Consider the following 20,887-nt stretch of genomic DNA (forward strand, 5'->3'; position numbering starts at 1 on the left):
CAACACACAGCTTCTGAGTCACAGCCATCATACTAGCATTCAATCAACCAAGTGCAGAGGTTCTGAGGGTACACGTGTACTCGGTTTCCTTGCACTATACGCTAGTCGCACTCTGTTTCTATTCGGCTCGGGCTAACACCAGAATGATGCATTAGACATTTGTGTGGGTTCGTCTAGTTGATGAGGGCAAGAAATGCCTATACGACATTGTACTTGATATGACGACAAAAAAAAGTCGCTTATACACAATTCCAGAGAAAACTTGGAACTATCCTTCGCGCAAAATGCGACTCGTGTGTATAGGAAAGCTGATTTTGATACTTTCCATAAATTCTAGCTGAATTGTCTCATGAATGTACATATTTCTCAGTAAACCCAAAAATAGACGTTTACTTTTATTATAGGTTAAATATTCAATGCATTTATTTTAACGCTGGTTTCACAGCAAACGATATGCCTCTTTTACGATCATCGTAACAGTTTTCTAATACACATAACTGGCATTTGAAAAGGGATTCCACTTGCTGTGTAGAAAACAGGAACAAAGTACATAAGTAGATTATAGAGTATGGGTTTTTTTTCTTGGGTGTTTTTTAATCACAAAAAGTTTTGCCTCCTGCTAGTTGTACGATCAGTTCCAGTCGTTCAGTTGTCTCAGCTCAATGTTGTCGTACGATTTATTTAGAGTAAAGTCGAAAGTTCAAGCAGTACCGTTGAACGATAGTGATTCTTAGATTAATTTTGTGAAAAAGTTTTGTTACAAATCATAATGAGTGATCAAAAGAATGCTGCTGACAGTTCAGCGACCGAATCTAGCCCGTGCGAGACGCCAGGTAGCGAATGCAATGGGATTGGGACACGAGGTAAAAGCGTTTGGTTCTTTCTTTTTTTTTGGGTTGAACAGATGTGTGGCAGCTTTGGCAGGCCAACTTTCAGCGATCATTAGCTAGTTTTAGCTATATGTCTAGGCATTTAATAGTAAGCATATAAATACGTATCTAAAGGAGTGATTAGAATATTAGAAAGAGATCATTTACTATAAATTTCTTGCATGTGTTAAACTTAATTTGATTATAGAACTATTTGTACGATGAAAGTAAATTGAATACTTGTTACAACTATTATTTGTACGATTTTAACGTGAATTACCATTGAATGAGAAAAAAATTAAGTAGTATTGTTTTGTATTGCGAAATTGTGCAACGAAATAGACCATATGGTATTAGTTGCTTCAAAGTTAAAGTGGCGAGTAAGTGAAGCGAGAGTATTCGAATTAGTCTTGATCAGCGAACAAGCGGAAACTATTGATTCTGAACGCAATGTGCACTGGGGTTACTACGGGGAGCAACCAAAACAAAACACTCCCACCGATAACTGCAACTATCAGCAAAAGCTTCATCCGACCTGTAGTTGCGGAAAATATGTACTTTTAAATTAATCAGCTGTTATAGTTGGGTTAGAAAACAACTTGCATAATCACCGTAATTTTTTCTTTTGTTACAAGAGAATTACCTCTCTCTAGAACAATTGGCCTGCTTTTTTTAATTTAAGAAAAAATCTTATTCTTATAAGTTATAAGTTTTCTTATACGTTATAAGTTTTCTTATAAGTTGAGCCAACCTTATTGGGCAAGGGTTTGTGTATTCCACGTCCGCCTAGTTAGCTTCGGGATACGATGCTGGCCTAACAACGCAGTTTTTGGATGTTCGAATCGGAGGCTGCTGAATGGAGCTGCTAGAGGTAGTTCGAAGCGAAATCTGGAACAAAATAAATGCTCCAGGAAGCTCTACGCGAATTTACTGACATGATGAAATGTAACCAACATTTGTCCAGGTGTCCAGGTGACACTCGGCCGTTCGTGTTTCGGCCATTTGTGTTTCATTCATTCGTAGCTCATCCCCTTACGACATTTTCGACCCACCGTAGTCTACTGACTTTCGAAAGATGTATAATGGGATCAGTCCCAGTGTAATGGTTAGCATTCACGCCGAGGACCCGGGTTCAAATCCCAACCCCTCAGAAGTCAGGATCACGAATGACCCAAGCTTCAATAGAATGACTATAATCTAGCAAGGCCGAATCACGAAAGGCCGAATCATGAATGACCGATTCACGAAAGGCCGAATTTTTTGGCCGCGTGTGCGCCGATGACCTGATGTCGGAAGCGCCGGCCTCTGCAGGGGGGATGGGTGTGGGGCAGTTCCCCACTTCTATTTAGGGGCATGCATTTTCCTAGGCTTACTGACTAGTAGGGATTATCCCTTAGTTAAGTCCGAACGAGCGGCAGCGAGTAAAGACAGCATGTACCCAGCGTTTGTGCAGGTTGAAGGCCGTGAATATTTTCAGTCAAATATGACGTTCGGCCATTCGTGTTTCGACCTTTTGTGACTTTTAGATATATTATGCTATTTGTTATTTCGGCCATTCGTGATTCGGCCATGTGTGTTTCGGCCATTCGTAGGTAATCCAAATAACCCTACCCGTTAGATGGGGAAGTTTGAAAGATACGTCGCACGCTTAATAAGGGGATTGTGCAGTCTCCTTTTGTCCAGCGCCTCTATGGTTCAAAGGTACATTAGTACTAACGAGCCACATGCCCTGGCGGATGTTGTGACTTCGAATCCGGTTATAGTCTCAGACCTATGCACCTTCCAGCATTGGACAAAAGGTAGGAGTCACAACGACTACTTGTTAAGCGTAGCTACTAATAACCCTCCCTCCTCTCACCTTTCCGCTCTTTCTCCTTTACTCAAAATTTCATTACTTTCTTCTACCGTCCCTTCGTCAAATGTAAAAAACTACCGTTTCAAAAATTATTAAGTTATCTTAACATTTACCAGTTGTGTTGCAGTTATGAGCATTTTGTATACACACTGAAACAGTTTTAATGATTTTCGTTAAGAATTAACCTTGAACTGTTGAAAATCAAGTGTCCACTTTATGAAATTTTTCATTTTTTCAAGAATTGATTCCACGTATCAGTTATAGAAACAGTTCATATTGTATCAAATTTTGAGAGGTAGTTGTAAGAGGGCTTAGTTTAGGTAATAAGGTAGCGTAACAGGTTACAGGTAACGGCTAAATAGCTAACGTCTAAATATCTATAACATTCACAATCTATACTTACTTGTAAAGTTAAACCACACATCTGCTTCGACCAATATTGAGTTTCAACACTTGAACATGAAGCAATGCCATTGATTACATTTACAGCCCAGCGCGAGTACAAGGACGAGATAGTGAAGGACATGGCAATAGAGAAAATGCGACATAAAATGGATGTAAGTAGATTAGCCCGTCGTTGGCGTGATTTCGCAATTTCGTTCGTGGTTTCCAATTACGGTAACGTAAATGCAATTATTTCTAGACCATCGTTCAGAAAGTGGAGAAGGACGTTGAACGTAAGCTTGACCTACTGGTGGATGACCTGGTAAACGAGGTGAAAATATTCAATCTCAAGAACTACGAACTACGTCAGCTGTTCAGGGAAATGAATCCGTCGGCCGTACGTCGTTCGGAAAACGACTCCGGTCGTCGGCGCAGTGCCAACGGAACGCTACCGGAGAAAGAGTTTCTAGCGAGGAATTCGCTACTAACCGATCTGTTCGAGGTGAAACATATTAAGACCATCTATCACATATTTGTTGTGATCTTAATTATCATGTTCCTAAATACTGTGGTACACGATTTCGTTGACCGTGGAAGGTAAATGCTAAAGGGAAATCTTCTAAGCCCATAACAAATTTATTGTAAATCATTTATTTTTAGTATCAATCTCGGCCTTCGGCCCATCATAGCAGGATTTGGAAAGTTTCACTTAGCTTTATTGCTTTGGAGTTGCATGCAACTGTCAGTATTGTGCGTCTATCCATGTTTTCTCGTTTGGGCACGTTTACATAAAGCCTTTCAAAACAGTAAGTAGCTTCGATTGTCTACTTATATTCTACGACAATTCAATAATTTAAATTTCAGAAACCCTAAGGAAAATTTGGGATCTTTGTTCCATTTTAGTGCTTGTTTCCTATCAATGGGGTTTTATCATCGGTGTGATCAAAACTGTTATCCTATTGGATCTTCCACCAGCATCATCAATAGCTGTTCTAATGGAAATGACTCGTTTTTCGATGAAAGTGTACGCTTTCGTTCGTAGTAACATTCCACGTGCGTTATCGCCGTGTAGTAAAATATCAGCAGATGACAAACCACCCCATTCAACACCGTTACCGGCATTCTCGAAGTACTTGTACTTCCTGTTTGCTCCAACGCTTGTCTACCGAGACGAATATCCACGAACGAAACAAATCCGCTGGCCGGTGGTGTTTCGGCATGCATTGGAAGTGCTCGGTGTGGTTTTCTACATCAGCTTTATCTTCGAACGGTTCCTGATGCCCCTATTTGACCGTTTCGGAGACGCCCAGATAACTGCCGGTAACTTTGTGCTAGCACTGTTTGGAAGCATCATGCCCGGATCGTTGTCCTTCCTGTGTGGATTCTACTGCTTGCTACATGCTTGGATGAATGCTGCCGCTGAACTGCTACGGTTCGCCGATCGAATGTTTTATCGAGACTGGTGGAATGCCTCATCTTTTCCGGAATACATTCGCTCGTGGAATGTTGTCGTACACGATTGGTTGTATACGTACATCTACAAGGATTCGGTTGAGCATGTGTTCAAGAATTGTCGGTCACTGTCGACAGTCCTGGTATTCACCGTTTCAGCTGTGTTCCATGAGGTGATTCTGGCGTTCGCTTTTCGATTCTTCTACCCGGTTATGTTTGTACAGTTTGAATTCATGGGTTTGCTGCTGATGTTCGTTACACGCAATGTAAGCAAAGATGCCGGGAATGTTCTATTGTGGTTCATGCTTTGCATCGGTAACGGAATTCAGCTGAGTTTGTACAACATGGAGTACTACGCTAGGCGAAACTGTCCTGTTAGCGGGGCATCGATGATACATGACTACCTGGTCCCAGTGTCGTGGACGTGCAACGGAATATCGCACAACCCAAATTGGACAATAACGGCACCGTGGAACCTGAGCTAGGAGATATTGTTGTGCTGTTAGAGTTGTAGCAAACCAGAGGATAGTCTACTTAGCAAATAGTACCTGTTACGCTCCTCGGCCAGGAATTACCAATGATTGGATGGAATTAACAAGACTGTTACCAGTGTTTTTTTGCATTTTTTGGTTTTCTTTTTTGTGTTCAAAAAACTGCTGTCTTATTGATAGGTTTATATCTAGTTTAAAATTTAGAAGAATTTGTTTTTCTTATTCTCAAACATGAACCAGAATCGTTGTAGGTTGATTCTTCACAATGTCACATTGTAACGTCAATTTTTTTGAAAAAAGCGAAAATATAAATAATGGAGTAACTTCAAGGTTTTTTATTCTTTTATTCATATTCAATAGTTTTTCATCCGGTGTCCGGATGGTAGAATTTTTTCTCAGAAGACATGTCTAAGTTTGTATAGCATTTTCGATAAACAACAAAACTCAAGAACGAAAAAGAGGGTTTGGTTTCGAGTCAAATTGTTTGTCTATCTGACTATCAGCCGGTGCAGACAGGTAGCCAACCTATCCGGACCATCTTGATAAGCTCCGCTGCGATGCCATCCTTGCTAGCTGTCTTGTTGTTCTTGAGCTGCTTGATGGCTTCGGTCACTTCACCTATTGTGGGGGTCGGCACATCACCGTAATCCGTCGTACTAATGTAGTCATTCTCTTGCTGTCTTGATATTCCGTCTCGCACCATTCCGGTGCTCATTGTAGTGCTGCTTCCATCTTTCGATCACCTCACGTTCATACGACAAGATCCCTCCGTCTTTATCTCGACATGTTTCGGCTTGCGGCACAAAGCCTTTGCGGGATACGTTCAGTTTCTTGTAGAATTTACACGTTTCCTGAGAGCGATACAGCTATTCCATGTCCTCAGCGCTCCATTTCTTCCAGGCGGCGCTTATTATCCCGGAAAAAGTGGGTTTGCTGTCTTCGTGTCTGTCTATATTGTTCCACGTTTTGACGGGTCCCATATTGCAGCATCGACGCCCGCGCTGCATTCTTCTCATCCAACAATCCTCTGGCATTCTTCCTCGAACCAGTCGTTACGTCGACTCCTCTCAGCGAACCCAATGGCACATTCCGCTGTGCCGTTGATGGCTGCTTTAACGCTATCCCAGCAGTCCTCGAGATGGGCTTCATTTAGCTCTCCCTTACCCGGCAACGCAGTCTCAAGGCGTTGCGCGTATTCAGTAGCGACCCCAGGTAACTTGAATCGTTCCAGATTGTACCGTTGCGGGCGACGGTACCGGACGTTGGTAACAACGGAAAGTTTCCATGGTGCATTTTAACCATCAAAAGGTAGTGGACAGAATCGATGTTTGCACCGCGACAGGTTCTAACTTTGATGATATCCGAAAAGTGTCTTCCACCAATCAAAACGTGGCCGATTTGCGAGTCCATCTGTTGTGGTGATCTCCAGGTGTAACGATATGGGAGGCTGTGCCAGAAGAAGGTTTTGATGGTGGCGAAGTCAATGAGTCGATGGCCGTTTTCGTTCGTAAGCGAGTGTGCGTTGAACTTTCTAATAACCGGTCTGGATTCCTCCTCCTGGCCAACTTAAGCGTTCCCATCAAACATTTTATTTGAACAGTAGATTATTCAACCGTTATACAGCTAATGTTCAGGAATCAAGCGCTTGATAAGCAATTATACAGCAAAAATGTTTGTTGGGTTAAGATCTCCGATGACGATTTTGACGTCATGCTTTGGGCAGTTGTCGTATTCACGGTCAGGCTGCGCGTAAAAAGCGTCCTTATCGTCCTCGTCATTGCTTAGGTGTGGGCTATGCACGTTGATATTGCTAATGTTGAAGAAACAGCCTCTAATCCTCAACGGCTGTCGATTGGTCACCACCCAATCACGCGCTTTTGAATGTCGCCCATCACGATAAAAGCTGTACCCAGTAGAGATGGTCGGCTATGACAATTTGAATACCCGAACCCGACCCGTACCCGATCAAGAAATAAATTAAAAACCCGTACCCGACCCGAACCCGCAAGTTTATTATTTTTGATACCCGAACCCGACGGGTACGGGACGGGCCCGGGTACCCGACCATCTTTAGTGTTAAATGTGGTCAATAGAGATACCCGACCCGACCCGTACCCGGTTTCAAAAACAAAAATTAATAACCCGTACCTGACCCGAACCCGCAAATTATTTTTTTTCAATACCCGAACCCGGCGGGTACGGGTACGGGTGCGGGTTTCGGGCAAATTTTCCGCTACCCGACCATCTCTAGTACCCAGCTCGTGTGTATTGCCGCAGCCCTGGTAGATGGTGTATCCAACTTTAAACCCTTTAGGCCCCTTCCAGCATACCTCCTGCAGTGCCACAATATCGAACTTGTGGGCCCTCAATAAGTCGGAAAGGATGCCGGTACTTCCCAGCAAGCCCTTTACCAACCCTTTATTTTACGGTCAGCATTCTCCGCACAGAACTGAAACCCTAACAACCAAAAGGTAGGTGTTACTAAACGGAAAATCCAAGAATAAAGGGTATAGTTTAAGCAGAAGGTTAATAGATGTTTTCTTGACAATAAGTTGCGAACGTGTGCCGACCCTGAGGCTTGTTCGTAAGTGCTGGGCTGTTACGACCCCGTCAGTTACAACCCGTTAGTTGTGTCGTCAGACTGAACAGCCCTGCATGCTCTCCCTTTTGACGAAATCAAAATTAAAAAAGACTCGGAAGGGTCTCTGTCCAGCAACTCGCTGCCGCTGTTGAGTTCGAAATCTCCTACTAATTCTAGATTTATGTTGTTCTCCTCTATAGGACGACTCGACTGGAATCTGCAAGGACAGCGTATAAGATGTAGAGCCAGAGCCGAAACGAAACGAAAACCTGTCCAGGCGATAGGTGAAAGCCATGGCGGGTAACCGTCGGCAGTGGAGATCTCTGATTTTTCATCCCTTTGTTCTATTGGACCGGCGGACATGGATACATAAGCAAGTAAGTCTTCTATTGAATATTCTCCTCAATAAGTTTTTTCAATACCCTCTCCGTTGTTCTGCTCCTATCAATTCTTTGGAATTATTGGTCTTCCTTTCAATTTTTTTTATAAATTAGTCCATGGTTGATCATGTATTCTACAGGGAAAGGAAAATCAACTAATATAGAGCTCGCGTAGAATAGATGGAGTCAAATATTGCAAAATCCATAGGCTCGGCTCTGGTACATCGACGAGGTACATTGAGTGCTCTCCGCAGATCGCTTTAAATGTAGCAACTACCATACATTCTGAGCTTTTACGAGAATCGCCGTGCAAGAGGCTATAGCGGACTAGGGAATGAGTGTCCTCTTTCCCTCCTTTTTCCTGGCTTGTGATAGGAAACATCAAACACAAGTCACAAAACTGCTCGCTAGAAAGCGCTGTTGTCCTATACGAACACTATTTAAACAAAATTAACTATTTTTATTTGTCCGCTACTAGTGGGGCAAAAGTGCGATTTGGCATCTGACCAGAAAAATGAATGAATGTCACCGCCGGTCATCTTGCTGACTGCGCCACTAGCCGTAGTGATCCTACTAGATTTGCAGCAAACATCATCGTTGCAGGTCTAGTATCTAGTATTCCTGCAACATGCCCTGTCTATCGTACTCGTCCGGCTTCAGTCACCTTCAGAATACGGGCTTCGCCATAGAGCTGTCCCAACAACGCTTCCATAATCCATTCTCTTGTAGGCCACCAAAGATCCTCCTTAGCGCTCGTCTCTCGGAATCTCCGAGTATTTTCAGGTCCTCCTCGACCATTTTCTATGCTTCACGGGCGTAAAGAACAACCGGTCTAATGAGTGTTTTGTATAGCGTACACTGCTTCCTAGGGATTAGAACAACTTCTGGTTCCTTTTTCGAATCTCACATCTGGTGTCTTTGGCCGCCGCCACCAGTGACCCAAGATAGACAAATTCACAACTATATCTAACTCATTCCCGTCGATTGTTCCTCTACTGCACAAACGGCGACGGTTGGCCTCGGTTCTACCGGCCAGCATACTCTTTGTTTTGGACATATTTACCTTTTACCCAATCTTCTCTAGCTAGCGCTGTAGTTTAATGTACTGTCCAGCCAACGCCATAGATGTTTTCCAACGATTTGGGTTGCTATCTTGAACAGCATCCATCGTAGTTGCAAATAGTCTGATTAGCTTCTTAAGGTAGCCGTTCTCCTCCATGATTTCCTATAGCTCTTTTCGGTCGGTGGTATCATATGCAACTTTGAATTCAAAGAACAATTGAAGCGTGCAAACTTTGTAGGCGGCATTAAGAACGGTTATCGCACTATAGTTTTCACAGTCCACCTTATCGCCTTTATTGTAGATCAGGCACATAACCCCGTCCTACCACACCTCCGATAGCTGTTTAGTAACCCAAATTTCAAAAATTAGCCGCTGCAGGGGTCAGCTTTTTCAGTTCCTTTTCAATAAGCTCTCCTTCGATGCCATCCTTCTCAGCCGATTGATTATTTCTTAGCTGTTTGATGACCTCCTTGATTTTACATGTCTTTGGGGTTGCCACCTCTTCCACGCTTGTCGCATCGTCGAAATTGCCTTTCCTGCCGCCATGGTTCTTCGCCTGGGCACCATTCAAGTGTTCATCGAAGTACTGCTTCTACCTTCCAGCCCCTTCACGATCGCCCTTCGAAATACTGCCATTCTTATACCGACATTTCGGCTCACGTACGGGATTCGTTCAGTTCCTGGTCGAAATTACGCGTTTCCTGTAAAACGATGCAGCCGCTTCAACTCCGCATAATCCTGCTCTTCTAGGCAGCACTTTTTTCGGAAGATTTAGGTTTCTTGCATTTTCTTCTGTCTATGTCCTTCCACATGCCTATGGCCGTATGCACAGGCTACTCCAGCCGCGTGAGATCTAACCGAAGCTTGCGTCGGTACCGAATGTTGTTCACAACGCAGAGTTTTGGGCTCATCTAACCATCACTAGGCATCATTGGTCTGAAGTTCAGACTCTGAACCAACGTTAACGCGTCGATAGGTTCTGATGTCAACGATATCCGACAAGTGCCGATAGTCGATCAAAATGTGGTCGATCTGTGTTTCTGTCGGTGACCTCCCGGTGTACTTGTATAGAAGTTTATGCTGGAAGAAGGTACTGCGCGGATCCATGTTCTTGGAGGTGGCAAAGTCGATAAGTCCTAGGCCCATTACATTGGTCAGCGGGTGTACGCTATACACTTTACGCTCCAACTGCGCGTAGAATTCAATTCATTATTATCGTCATTGATACTTCCTAGAGATAGTCGGGTATGAAAATTTGAATACCCGAACCCGACCCGTACCCGATTAAGAAAAAAAATAAAAACCCGTGCCCGACCCGAACCCGCAAGTTTATTTTTTTTTGATACCCGAACCCGACCGCAACCTGTCGGGCATGGGCACGGGTCCGAATACCCGACAATCTTTAGTGTTAAATGAGGTCAATGGACCTACGGCTCTTCAATACGTCGGAGAGCACTTGGGCGTCACATTGTTTCCAATCCATAGTCCGTTTTAGTCACGTGGGTCTTTTCCGATTTTTTTTAGTCCGAATTTTATTGTTCCTTGTTCATCCCTCCCATGGGTAGGTGGTTTGACGCGTACTTCGGCTAAACGACCTAAAAATCTTAGTTCCGCATGTAGAATGTAATATAGTTTAAGTTGGATATATGTGTAGTATGTAGTATTGCATAATTTACCTTTACCTGTAGCATGTGTCTTGTAAAGCGGAATGGAGCGAAATCGAACGGATTTGATTTTAAATTCAATCCGTTTGGGCCGAAGCACCGGGAGGGCTTACTCAGTTCCCTAGATGAATTGCTGGTATGCACAGAAATTTCTCTAGAAAACTGAAACCAAATCCTACCCACCATTCATGAGATTTTGACTTCTCATGAAAATTAAAATTTATCGCTAGTTAGAACGAACGAGTGTTCAAAAATGATGTGATGTCTTTATTTGCGTAATCGAGACATTTTCTATGAGATTGCCATAGAATTTGTGGCTGTTATGCGATTATGGACAGCACAGCACTGAAAAATATACACACACGTACATGTATACATGTGTATGCATGTATGAGTGTGCATGGGTGTATAGGTACGAATGAATATATGTTTGAGTGTTCTATGATGAGTCGGAAATTCTTTTTATACCTATGCTGCCAAACTGCAATTATTAATGGGCAGGAAGTTATAGTCAGTAGCTGTGTTTCCTGTATCAGTTTCCTATGTTATTACTATTATTACTAATATTGCTATCGTTACTGTTACTGTCACCGCTATTGTATTGTTTTGGATGTAATTAATTATAATTATTTTTTTCTTATTTCCCTCCTTATTAGAATGATTTGCATGTCTTGTGACTAACCGCGTTAACGGTATTCAACTAACAACATAAAATGATCATGAATGACGCTGTTTGTCTCCCAAGGGCCCTCCTAATGCTGATGAGCCTCTGTCGGAGAGTCCATCAAGTCGAACGGTGGCAACTCACCGGCGGCCTGCTCCTCTCCATTCTTGCGGCTGTCGTCGCGGTCGGACTTAGTGGATCTCTCGAAAAGCTTTATAGCCTCGATATATATTTTGTTCTGTCCATTGCCCAATGCTGGCAGACTTCAACTGAAATTCCATTTCTAACTAAATCTTTTTAGAGTTAAAACTTCTTCAAGTAAAAACAGGTATTCGATTCTCTGGCTGATTCAAGCGATAGCGAAGGGCTGTCCTCAATATACCATCATTCCCACTTCCTAAAATGGGATCATAGTACATAATATATGGCCATGGTATGAGGATTTTTTTTTTCGATTCAATACCATCCTCACAGAATTATCAACGTCGTTAACATCTTATTAAGTCTTGCTTCAGTGACAGCTTGCACTTAAGACTTAACACGGCATATATACATATCTCCAAGTGAAGTTCTTTTTGATCCACCTCATCCCTTCTTAGTTGCAGAATCATTTCAATTGACCACGGTCTGAAGAGCATACCGACAAATCGGTTGACTACCGCTACAAATATGCAATTAATGCCACCGGGAATAATACGAGCGAGTACGAGTCCCCATTATATCGCATCTGCTCTATTTTTCGGAAGTTCAAGTAGTTTTTCGATAGTTCTGAGCGATAATATTGCTCTTGAATAATATTCCGCACAAAATATTCGAAAATTTACGCCATCAGCTACAATACTGCAAAGATGGTAGATAAAGAGGCGGCTGTGGCTTTTAATGAGCATAGGTTGTTGAACAGCGCTGGGTCAATCGTGATGACATGGGTATTTGGGAGATAAGTAGCGTCCAGCCTAGCGAGTAGTTAGTCGGTAGTAGCATAGGTGATGGACAGACATAGAATTCTCGTGATATTACTAACTCGAAAATTGCGATCAACATGTTGACTAAAAATTTCTTCTTTTCTTTTCTTTTCTTTCTCTGCCTGATCTCTATCGCTTCTTCTCACGGCAACAATGTTGTCGTGAGGGGAGGCAAGAGATCAGCCACAGATGATTGCACTGGTGACAACGATGGAGAGGACGGCCGGCGTGGAGCCTGCTTTATGTTTAATTAAGATTGACTACGAACAAGATGAGGAAACAAACAAAGGAAGGAGAAAACAAGATAAGTACAAGCCATCTTATGCTATACTAGCTGACCCGACAAACTTCGTATTGCCACAAATTAACCTGTGTTGTACATAAATCATGAATCTCGGATGATCTTTGTCACTATCTCGAGTTTTGTAAGCCCCCCAGTGGGCGGCGCTTCCGACGGCGGGTCACCGGCAACACTCGCGACCGGCTCGTCCTGAATGATCTAGTGTTACTATAGATAGTTTTTGTGGTCTTGTTATTGATTAATGTTTTATGGAAGAGTCTCGAATTTCTCGAGTTGGATTAGTTTTTGAGTTTCGCAAAAATTTCTGTTTTATTTGTATGAGAGTCCATATCCCCCTACCACAGGGGTGAGAGGTCTCTAACTATCATAAAATAAATTCAAGACTCAAAAATCTCCTACATGCTAAATTTGGTTCCATTTGCTTGATTAGTACTCAAATTATAAGGAAATTTGTATTTCATTTGTATGGGAGCCCACCCTCTTAAAAGAGAAAGGGGTCGTAATACACCACAGAAAAAAAATTCTGCCATCTAAAACTCTCACATGCCAAATTTGGTTCCATTAGCTTGATTACTTCTAAAGTTATGAGCAAATTTGTATTTCGTTTGAATGGGAGCCCCCCCCCCCTCCTAAAAAGGTAAGAAGTCCTAATTCATAATGGGAAAAATGGTTGCCTCCAAAAACACCCACATGCCAAATATGGTTCCATTTGCTTGATTAGTTCTCGAATTATGAGGAAATTTGTATTTCATTTGTGTAGAAGCCCCCCCTCTTGAAGTGTGGAAGGATCCTAATTCACCGTAGAAAATATTTTTGCCTCCAAAAACCTCCACATGCCGAATTTGGCTCTATTTGCTTGATTAGTTCTCGAGTTATGGGGAAATTTGTATTTCATTTGTATTGGAGCCCCCCTCCTAATGTGGGAAGAGGTCCTAATTCATCACAGAAAAAATGGTTGCCTCCAAAAACACCCACATGCCAAATATGGTTCCATTTGCTTGATTAGTTCTCGAATCAAGAGGAAATTTGTATTTCGTTTGTATAGGACTCCCCCTCCTAAAGTGGGGAGAGGTCCCAATTCATCATTGAAAAAAAAATTGTCTCCAAAAACACACATATGCCAAATTTGGTTCAATTCGTTTGATTAGTTCTCGAGTTATGAGGAAATTTGTATTTCATTTGTACAGGAGCCCCTCCTCTTAAAGTGGGGAGGGGTCCTAATTCACCATAGAAAATTTTCTTGCTCTCGAAAACCTTCACATGCCAAATTTGGTTGCATTTGCTTGATTAGTTCTCGAGTTATGAGGAAATTTGTATGGAAGCCCCCCCTCTTCAAGGGGAGAGGAGTTATAATTCCTCTTATAAAGAGGGGAGGGGTCTCAATTCACCATAGAATAAATTCTTGTCACCAAAAAAAAACACCCATATGCCAAATGTTGTTCTATTTGCTTGATTAGTTCTCGAGTTAGGAGGAAATTTGTATTTCATTTGTACAGGAGCCCCCCCTCTTAGAGTGGGGAGGGGTCCTAATTCACCATAGAAAATTTTCCTGCCCTCGAAAACCTTCACATGCCAAATTTGGTTCCATTTGCTTGATTAGTTCTCGAGTTATGAGGAAATTTGTATGGAAGCCCCCCCTCTTAAAGGGGAGAGGAGTTACAATTCCCCTTATAAAGAGGGAGGGGTCTCAATTTACCATAGAATAAATTCTTGTCACCGAAAACACCCACATGCCAAATTTGGTTCTATTTGCTTGATTAGTTCTCGAGTTATGAGGAAATTTGTATTTCATTTGTATAGGAGCCCCCCCCTCCTAAAGTGGGGAGAGGTTCTTATTCATCATAGAAAAAATTCTTGCCTCCAAAAACACCTACATGCCAAATTTGGTTCCATTTGCTGGATTAGCTCTCGAGTTATAAGGTAATTTGTATTTCGTTTGTATAGGAGCCCCCCCCCCCCTCTTAAAGTGGGGAGGGGTCCCAATTCATCATAGAAAAAAACTTTGTCTTCAAAAACACACACATGCCAAATTTGGTTCCATTTGCTTGATTAGTTCTCGAGTTATGAGGAAATTGGTATTTCATTTGTACAGGAGCCCCCCCTCTTAGAGTGGGGAGGGGTCCTAATTCACCGTAGAAAATTTTCCTGCCCTCGAAAACCTTCACATGCCAAATTTGGTTCCATTTGCTTGATTAGTTCTTGAGTTATGAGGAAATTTGTATGGAAGCCCCCCCTCTTAAAGGGGAGAGGAGTTACAATTCCCCTTATAAAGAGGGAGGGGTCTCAATTTACCATAGAATAAATTCTTGTCACCGAAAACACCCACATGCCAAATTTGGTTCTATTTGCTTGATTAGTTCTCGAGTTATGAGGAAATTTGTATTTCATTTGTATAGGAGCCCCCCCTCCTAAAGTGGGGAGAGGTTCTTATTCATCATAGAAAAAATTCTTGCCTCCAAAAACACCTACATGCCAAATTTGGTTCCATTTGCTGGATTAGCTCTCGAGTTATAAGGAAATTTGTATTTCGTTTGTATAGGAGCCCCCCCCCTCTTAAAGTGGGGAGGGGTCCCAATTCATCATAGAAAAAAACTTTGTCTTCAAAAACACACACATGCCAAATTTGGTTCCATTTGCTTGATTAGTTCTCGAGTTATGAGGAAATTGGTATTTCATTTGTACAGGAGCCCCCCCTCTTAAAGTGAGGAGGGGTCCTAATTCAACATAGAAAATTTTCTTGCCCTCGAAAACCTTCACATGCCAAATTTGGTTCCATTTGCTTGATTAGTTCTCGAGTTATGAGGAAATTTGTATGGAAACCCCCCCTCTTAAAGGGGAGAGGAGTTATAATTCCCCTTATAAAGAGGGGAGGGGTCTCAAATTACCCTAGAATAAATTCTTGTCACCGAAAACACCCACATGCCAAATTTGGTTCTATTTGCTTGATTAGTTCTCGAGTTATGCAGAAATTTGTGTTTCATTTGTATGGGAGCCCCCCCTCTTAGTGGGGGAGGGGTCTCTAACCATCACTAAAACCTTTCCTGGCCCCAAAAACCTCTACATGCAAATTTTCACGCCGATTGGTTCAGTAGTTTTTGATTCTATAAGGAACACAGGACAGACAGACAGAAATCCATTTTTATAGGTATAGATTGACCAAGCACACAATTATAACGAGCCAAGTTCTGTCACTCTTCTTCCGTCCATTAATCCATAATCACCAACACATTATGGCGCTAGCGTAATCCGCACGGATTCTTTTATCATTATCACAACCACCTTATCTCAGCCCTGGACAGACTTGGCTCTAACTGCCCCACCTTGTGCTGCAAACAGAAACAGAAACAGAAATTTTATTGTTCCTTGTTCATTGCGTGCTCTCACCTAAACAATCACCCTTATTCTGCGAGTCACATGACTCAATACGACAATTGTCACTTGGGTGACTCGCCACGGCGAGTCGAGTCACCTAAGTGACACTCGTGTCACCTAGGTAAGAAACCCTTGTCACCTAAGTGACAAGGCGAGTCACCTAGGTGACAATTGTCACCTGATTCGCGGTGACTGCAACATAGTCACGTCACTCGCCTCGCAGAATAAGGGTAAATGTAAGTTTGGTGACTGAGAGAATTGATTTTTAATAATGGCGGCTAAGAACGCTTCTTCCCTGTCAGCATACGACCTGGATTTGCACCGGGATTGGCAACCCGAACTCCATCACAAGGTACGAGGTTGTACCACGAGGAAGTATCAGGTAGGAGCTGAAGTAGGGATAGGAATTGCTGGATAAGAGGCTGTGAACCAAAATGCAACGAACCCAGATTGTCATAACTTTGTTTTTATTACAATAATAGCTTATCCTACATTATAATAGTACTTCATCCATCTAATTTATCACCAACCGGCACCGCCGGTTATTGCCGTACCGGCAGCTACCGCAACGGCTCCCCCTGCGGTTGCATTTTTTTCGCTGATTTCCGGACAAATGGTACTAAGATTGAAGTTCGCCAACGAATTCGACGAAACGCTACTGCTGCTTGCGCAATGTGTCGCGGCGAACGATTGAATGGCACCGCTGCCGAAGCAATAGCCGGGAACCGTTCTGCTGGTAGGATGATGGTAGGATTGATTGTAGCAGCTACTGCTGCTGCCGCTACCGCTGCTGGAATGGTTTTTCGTTGTTCCCGCCGGGTTGAAGCTGAAATTGTTGCTATAGCACAGTGGATCGTCCGCCAGGTTCGGCGGAGGCGGAGGCAGAATCGCCGGGAAGTAGCTGGAAGCGGAGGTCGACGGAAGTGCGCTGGCGTATTCGTTCGCCGGAGCCAAGGGTTTGAGAGCTTTTTTCGGTTTCGTAGATGCCAGTGGGGCAGCGGACCGTTTCTCACTGGATGGAACATAGTAAGGGATGTCCGATGGAGCGGTTGGTTGATAGGAGGATGCATTCGGGTAGTAGCTTGCGGGTTGTTTCTTTTCGGGACCGTAACCGTAGCTTCCGTAGTTGGTAACTGCCGACGAAGAACTGGTGACGGTTGGTGCCGGAAGTGCTGGTAGGCCATAGCCATTATCCATGAAGGAGGTCATGTAGTTTTGCTGGCAGGTATAATTGTAGTTTTTATTGTAGTCTGTTGGGTAGTCAAAATTGAACGATAGACCAGACGCGACGCTTGCGTCGGTACCGTATGAAGTGTAGCCGTTGAAGTTTGGGTCATTGACGTATTTTTCCTTTTTACTTGAGGTACTTCCGGAAGCGCTGGCAATCAAAGCTTCCGCAGAGTAGTTATTCTGAGGTGGCTTGTGATGAGTGGAATAATTGCCACAGCTGGAGTAATTTTTGCTAGTAGCTTTTCTTGGTTGATCAACCAATTGTTGCACGGAGAGAAAAGTGCTACTCGAATCGTTTCCTTTTCTGTTTTGTGTCGTAGGTTTTACCGTACCAGGAGTTGACTGATAGCCGCTGGATATTGTGTTCAGAGCAAGGTCTCCATTGAGATTCGGCAAACTAACGGTTGTGGGTGGGTAGTAAGGTGAGGAGGTGTCATTCAGGATGTTAGTGAGCTTACTCGGAGACCACGTGGCAAGGTTTTCTTCACCGGTTGGATGAGCGAAGAAAATATCCGATTTACGGCTAAGATCGATGTTGGTTTGATATGAATGTGAGGGAGCAGCGTTAAAATCTAATGCCGGCATTATTTGATTATAGTCTTGGTTCAGTGAGGTGCTGGGTTTCGGGTCTTGTGATGCCATCCAAGGGACGTCGTACTTGGATTGATGGTACCCCGTACCGGATTGGGATTGATAGTTGGCATTGCACCCGGAGGCGACAGATTGTGAACTTGATTTTTGTTTGGGCGTCGTTTTTAAAGTTTGATGACCATGAACTCCTCCTGGTCTAGAAGATTTATACAAGCAGTCCTCGACTTTGTTTAACGTTGATGAACTTGATATAATGTTCTGTATTGCACATGCGGAAGATGTACTAGCTTGTGTGTATTTGGGCAATGTTTTCGTTGTTGAAGTCAACGAAAACGTAAAGCTAGTTGCCGGTTTCTCCGTTTCTAAGAAATCGTATTTCTCGGAAGTCCTCGTGTCTATCTGACTCGTTGTTCCTGTAATGTAGTTGGCAGAGTAGCTGGTCGACTTGGCGAAATTCGGCTGGTTGCCGTACGTGTTGTACGAAGAAGTAGTAATTGTTGACGTATGGATAGAACTGTTTGCATACTGGGATTGGACTGTTTTAGCAACGCTGGGAGTAGTACTTGTCAATGAGAACGTGAATTCGGTTACAATTGATGGTTTTAGTATGCAATAGTCGTCCATAGGTTTACTAGTTGCCACTGGAGTAGAATAATAGTAACTAGACGTTGAAGGATGTCTGTAGTCAAATGATGGTTGTGTGCTGGTGGTTGTGCTTGTTGGGGTCAAGGTGAAAGTGAAAGGCGTTGCGTTATATCGGCAGTCCGAATTGCTTTTCGTGCGTGCCGTTTTATGTTCCAGCATGCTATCTATCGATTGATAAATAGTTGAAAAACTAGTACAGGTAGCCACGGAACTTATCTGTCCATCGGGAGCTGCAGCTGTAACTGGAGTTTCTGATCCACCACCATAAACATTAGTACTAAAGTAGGATGAAAAATTATCCAACAATAAGTTATTGTCAGTGGTTTGTTGCGTAGAGACTTTCTTGCCCACTTCTGCAACATCTGAAACATCCCCTTCTGGGGCGTCCACGTGATGATTTCCAGCAATTTTTCCGCCAGTGGCAACCAGAGGGAAATTCATAAGATAAGCTGCCGTGGGTGACAGCGACCCTTGATTGTCATCCGGTTCGCCATCCGGAACCTGCAGATTGGCAAAAATATCATTCGATAAGTCCGTTTGATCCAAGTTCATGTCTAGTGAAGAAGCTTCAATCTGTTTCGGATCTGCTTCTTTGGCTTCTTCCACAACGTCTGCCGGTTTTTCCTTCGACATTTGTACCTCCTCTGTAGATTTTTGAGCACACGCCACCTTTTCCGGCACTGTTGCCGATTCCGTTTCGTTGATTTTGGGCTTCTTTGCGTCGCTTTCTTTAGGTTCTGCCATTTTCCGTTTGCGACGTTTCCTACAAATTTCTCTCAGCATCTTTTTAGTCGGTCGAGGCGGTTGCTTTAGCGGTGGTATCGGAATCTTTCCGTTGACAATTCGTCCTGGGATCACGTCAATAGATTTGATACTAAATTTAGCACCTTTAGACGTTCTGCTTTTCGCCGGTGCTTTGGCTGAATCTGCACTGGACCTGCTCTTTTTCTCCAGGCTTATCTTAGATCGTACGTCTTCGTTACTTACGATTAACAGGGATGATTGCTGCGGAACGAGAGGCATCTGGAGCACGCTACCGTTGTTGGATATAAGGACTCCAGTGGCCATTATTGGCGTAGAAAGGAGGGCCGGCGTAACGTTCACTGCAATGTGGAGTAAATATATTTTAATAATTGAATCGAGTTCATTGATTTGGTCACTTACCACCGGTGGCCTGTTTCAGGGTTCCTACAATTTGATTGTTTGCCATCACGAAACAAGTGCTAGGTAAAGTGGAATGCATTTTCGGTATGACCGAAGCCGCGGAACTGCCATCAGTTGTAGTTACTGCTGGCTTCAAAGTTGCCGCGTTAGCTTCAGTCATTACCACGCATGCATTCGTGAGGCTATTAACCGCAGCACTCGATGTAACGATGCTATTCGATGACCCAAGAGCGGGTTCACCGTTAGCTTCCGTTTGCGTGGATGGTTCCGGCTCCTTGTTCCGTTTCCTGGGTGATGTCTTTTTGTTCGGTTTACTAGCATTTTTGCCGACCTCTTGAGGTTCAGCTGGTTTTTCTTCCGGTCTTTCTTTCTCTACTCCGGAACCATGCTTACAAGGTGGTACATTGATGTTAGCCTTCTTTAGTAGAGCGGCCAAATCTTCATTCCTAGCGATCAACGCTTGTAAACGTTCCTCGAGCTCATCCACATGTTCTGCAACAAAAAGAGAGAAAATTTACTAGAATAATCACAACACATTTCCCGTTGACATGACTCACTTTTCAGTAGTGCATCCCGTTCTTCAAGGAACGCATTAATCTTGTCTTGTAGTTTCTCCACGTACTCAATCGCCCGCTGGAGGATTTCGATTTTACTGAGCTGCGTAGCCGGTTCATATTCTGGCAACAATTTGGAGAGGTTGTCGAATGTTTGGTTTAGACGGTCACGACGTTCCTTTTCCCAGATGCGATTTTGCCTGGAAGAAGAGCAAGGAGTGTGTGTTTACTTACATTCAAAACTTTGTACCAATTTGCGACCGATCTTGAATACTTACGGCGACGGTTTCTTTTTGGTCATTCTAACTTCCCCACAAGCAGGACGGATTTGGGCACATTTTTAGTGGCTACAGGCTTTGAAAAACCGAACCAATTTGATTTGTAGAGCAAGCAAGCACAATCAACCTGTAGGTTTTGATTTGTTTATTTTTACACTTCTTATGCCATTGCGATTGTTTTGCCCTTTGTTGACGTTTGAAGAAGGAGCATGGTTTTTCGTTAATGCAATGTTGTCTGTGGTGTCCGTTAGAGTGACTATATACAGAGTGGCGACAAGTCATCCCAAATGTATGCAATGCGGGTTTTCCAAGGTTTTTCTTTCTCTTTCCTGCATACGCGTTAGATAGGTCGTCTGCTCGATTGGAATGACACTGACAGATAATTAT

At 43.2% G+C, this 20,887-nt stretch overlaps 2 protein-coding genes across 2 annotated transcripts; one reads left to right on the forward strand and one right to left on the reverse strand.

The window, feature by feature from the left end:
- Positions 1–677: 677 nt before the first annotated feature.
- Positions 678–5,374, forward strand: LOC128734902 (sterol O-acyltransferase 1). The gene is made up of 5 exons (XM_053829300.1): positions 678–863; positions 3,214–3,281; positions 3,368–3,705; positions 3,769–3,914; positions 3,973–5,374. The coding sequence occupies exons 1-5, from the start codon at positions 770–772 to the stop codon at positions 5,043–5,045; spliced, it is 1,719 nt and encodes a 572-aa protein (XP_053685275.1). The 5' UTR covers positions 678–769; the 3' UTR covers positions 5,046–5,374.
- Positions 5,375–16,526: 11,152 nt separating this feature from the next.
- LOC128734669 (serine-rich adhesin for platelets-like) lies at positions 16,527–20,636 on the reverse strand. The gene is made up of 4 exons (XM_053828966.1): positions 20,501–20,636; positions 20,226–20,422; positions 19,669–20,160; positions 16,527–19,607 (listed from the first exon to the last, which is right to left on the reverse strand). Exons 1-4 carry the CDS (start codon positions 20,521–20,523, stop codon positions 16,561–16,563), a joined length of 3,759 nt encoding a protein of 1,252 aa, XP_053684941.1. The 5' UTR covers positions 20,524–20,636; the 3' UTR covers positions 16,527–16,560.
- Positions 20,637–20,887: the final 251 nt, after the last annotated feature.

This window comes from Sabethes cyaneus, chromosome 2, assembly GCF_943734655.1.
Source record: "Sabethes cyaneus chromosome 2, idSabCyanKW18_F2, whole genome shotgun sequence".
Taxonomy (NCBI): Eukaryota; Metazoa; Arthropoda; class Insecta; order Diptera; family Culicidae; genus Sabethes; species Sabethes cyaneus.

What these genes read in the sequence shown, in the direction of transcription:
- LOC128734902 (XM_053829300.1), top strand. Translation starts at nt 770, where the DNA reads ATGAGTGATCAAAAGAATGCTGCTGACAGTTCAGCGACCGAATCTAGC. An exon ending in AAATGCGACATAAAATGGAT is followed by an intron (nt 3,282 to 3,367) that starts GTAAGTAGATTA and finishes AATTATTTCTAG; the next exon opens with ACCATCGTTCAGAAAGTGGA. An exon ending in ACATAAAGCCTTTCAAAACA is followed by an intron (nt 3,915 to 3,972) that starts GTAAGTAGCTTC and finishes TTTAAATTTCAG; the next exon opens with AAACCCTAAGGAAAATTTGG.
- LOC128734669 (XM_053828966.1), bottom strand. Translation starts at nt 20,523, where the DNA reads ATGACCAAAAAGAAACCGTCGCC. An exon ending in ACCAAAAAGAAACCGTCGCC is followed by an intron (nt 20,423 to 20,500) that starts GTAAGTATTCAA and finishes CTCTTCTTCCAG; the next exon opens with GCAAAATCGCATCTGGGAAA. An exon ending in ACGGGATGCACTACTGAAAA is followed by an intron (nt 20,161 to 20,225) that starts GTGAGTCATGTC and finishes TTTTTGTTGCAG; the next exon opens with AACATGTGGATGAGCTCGAG.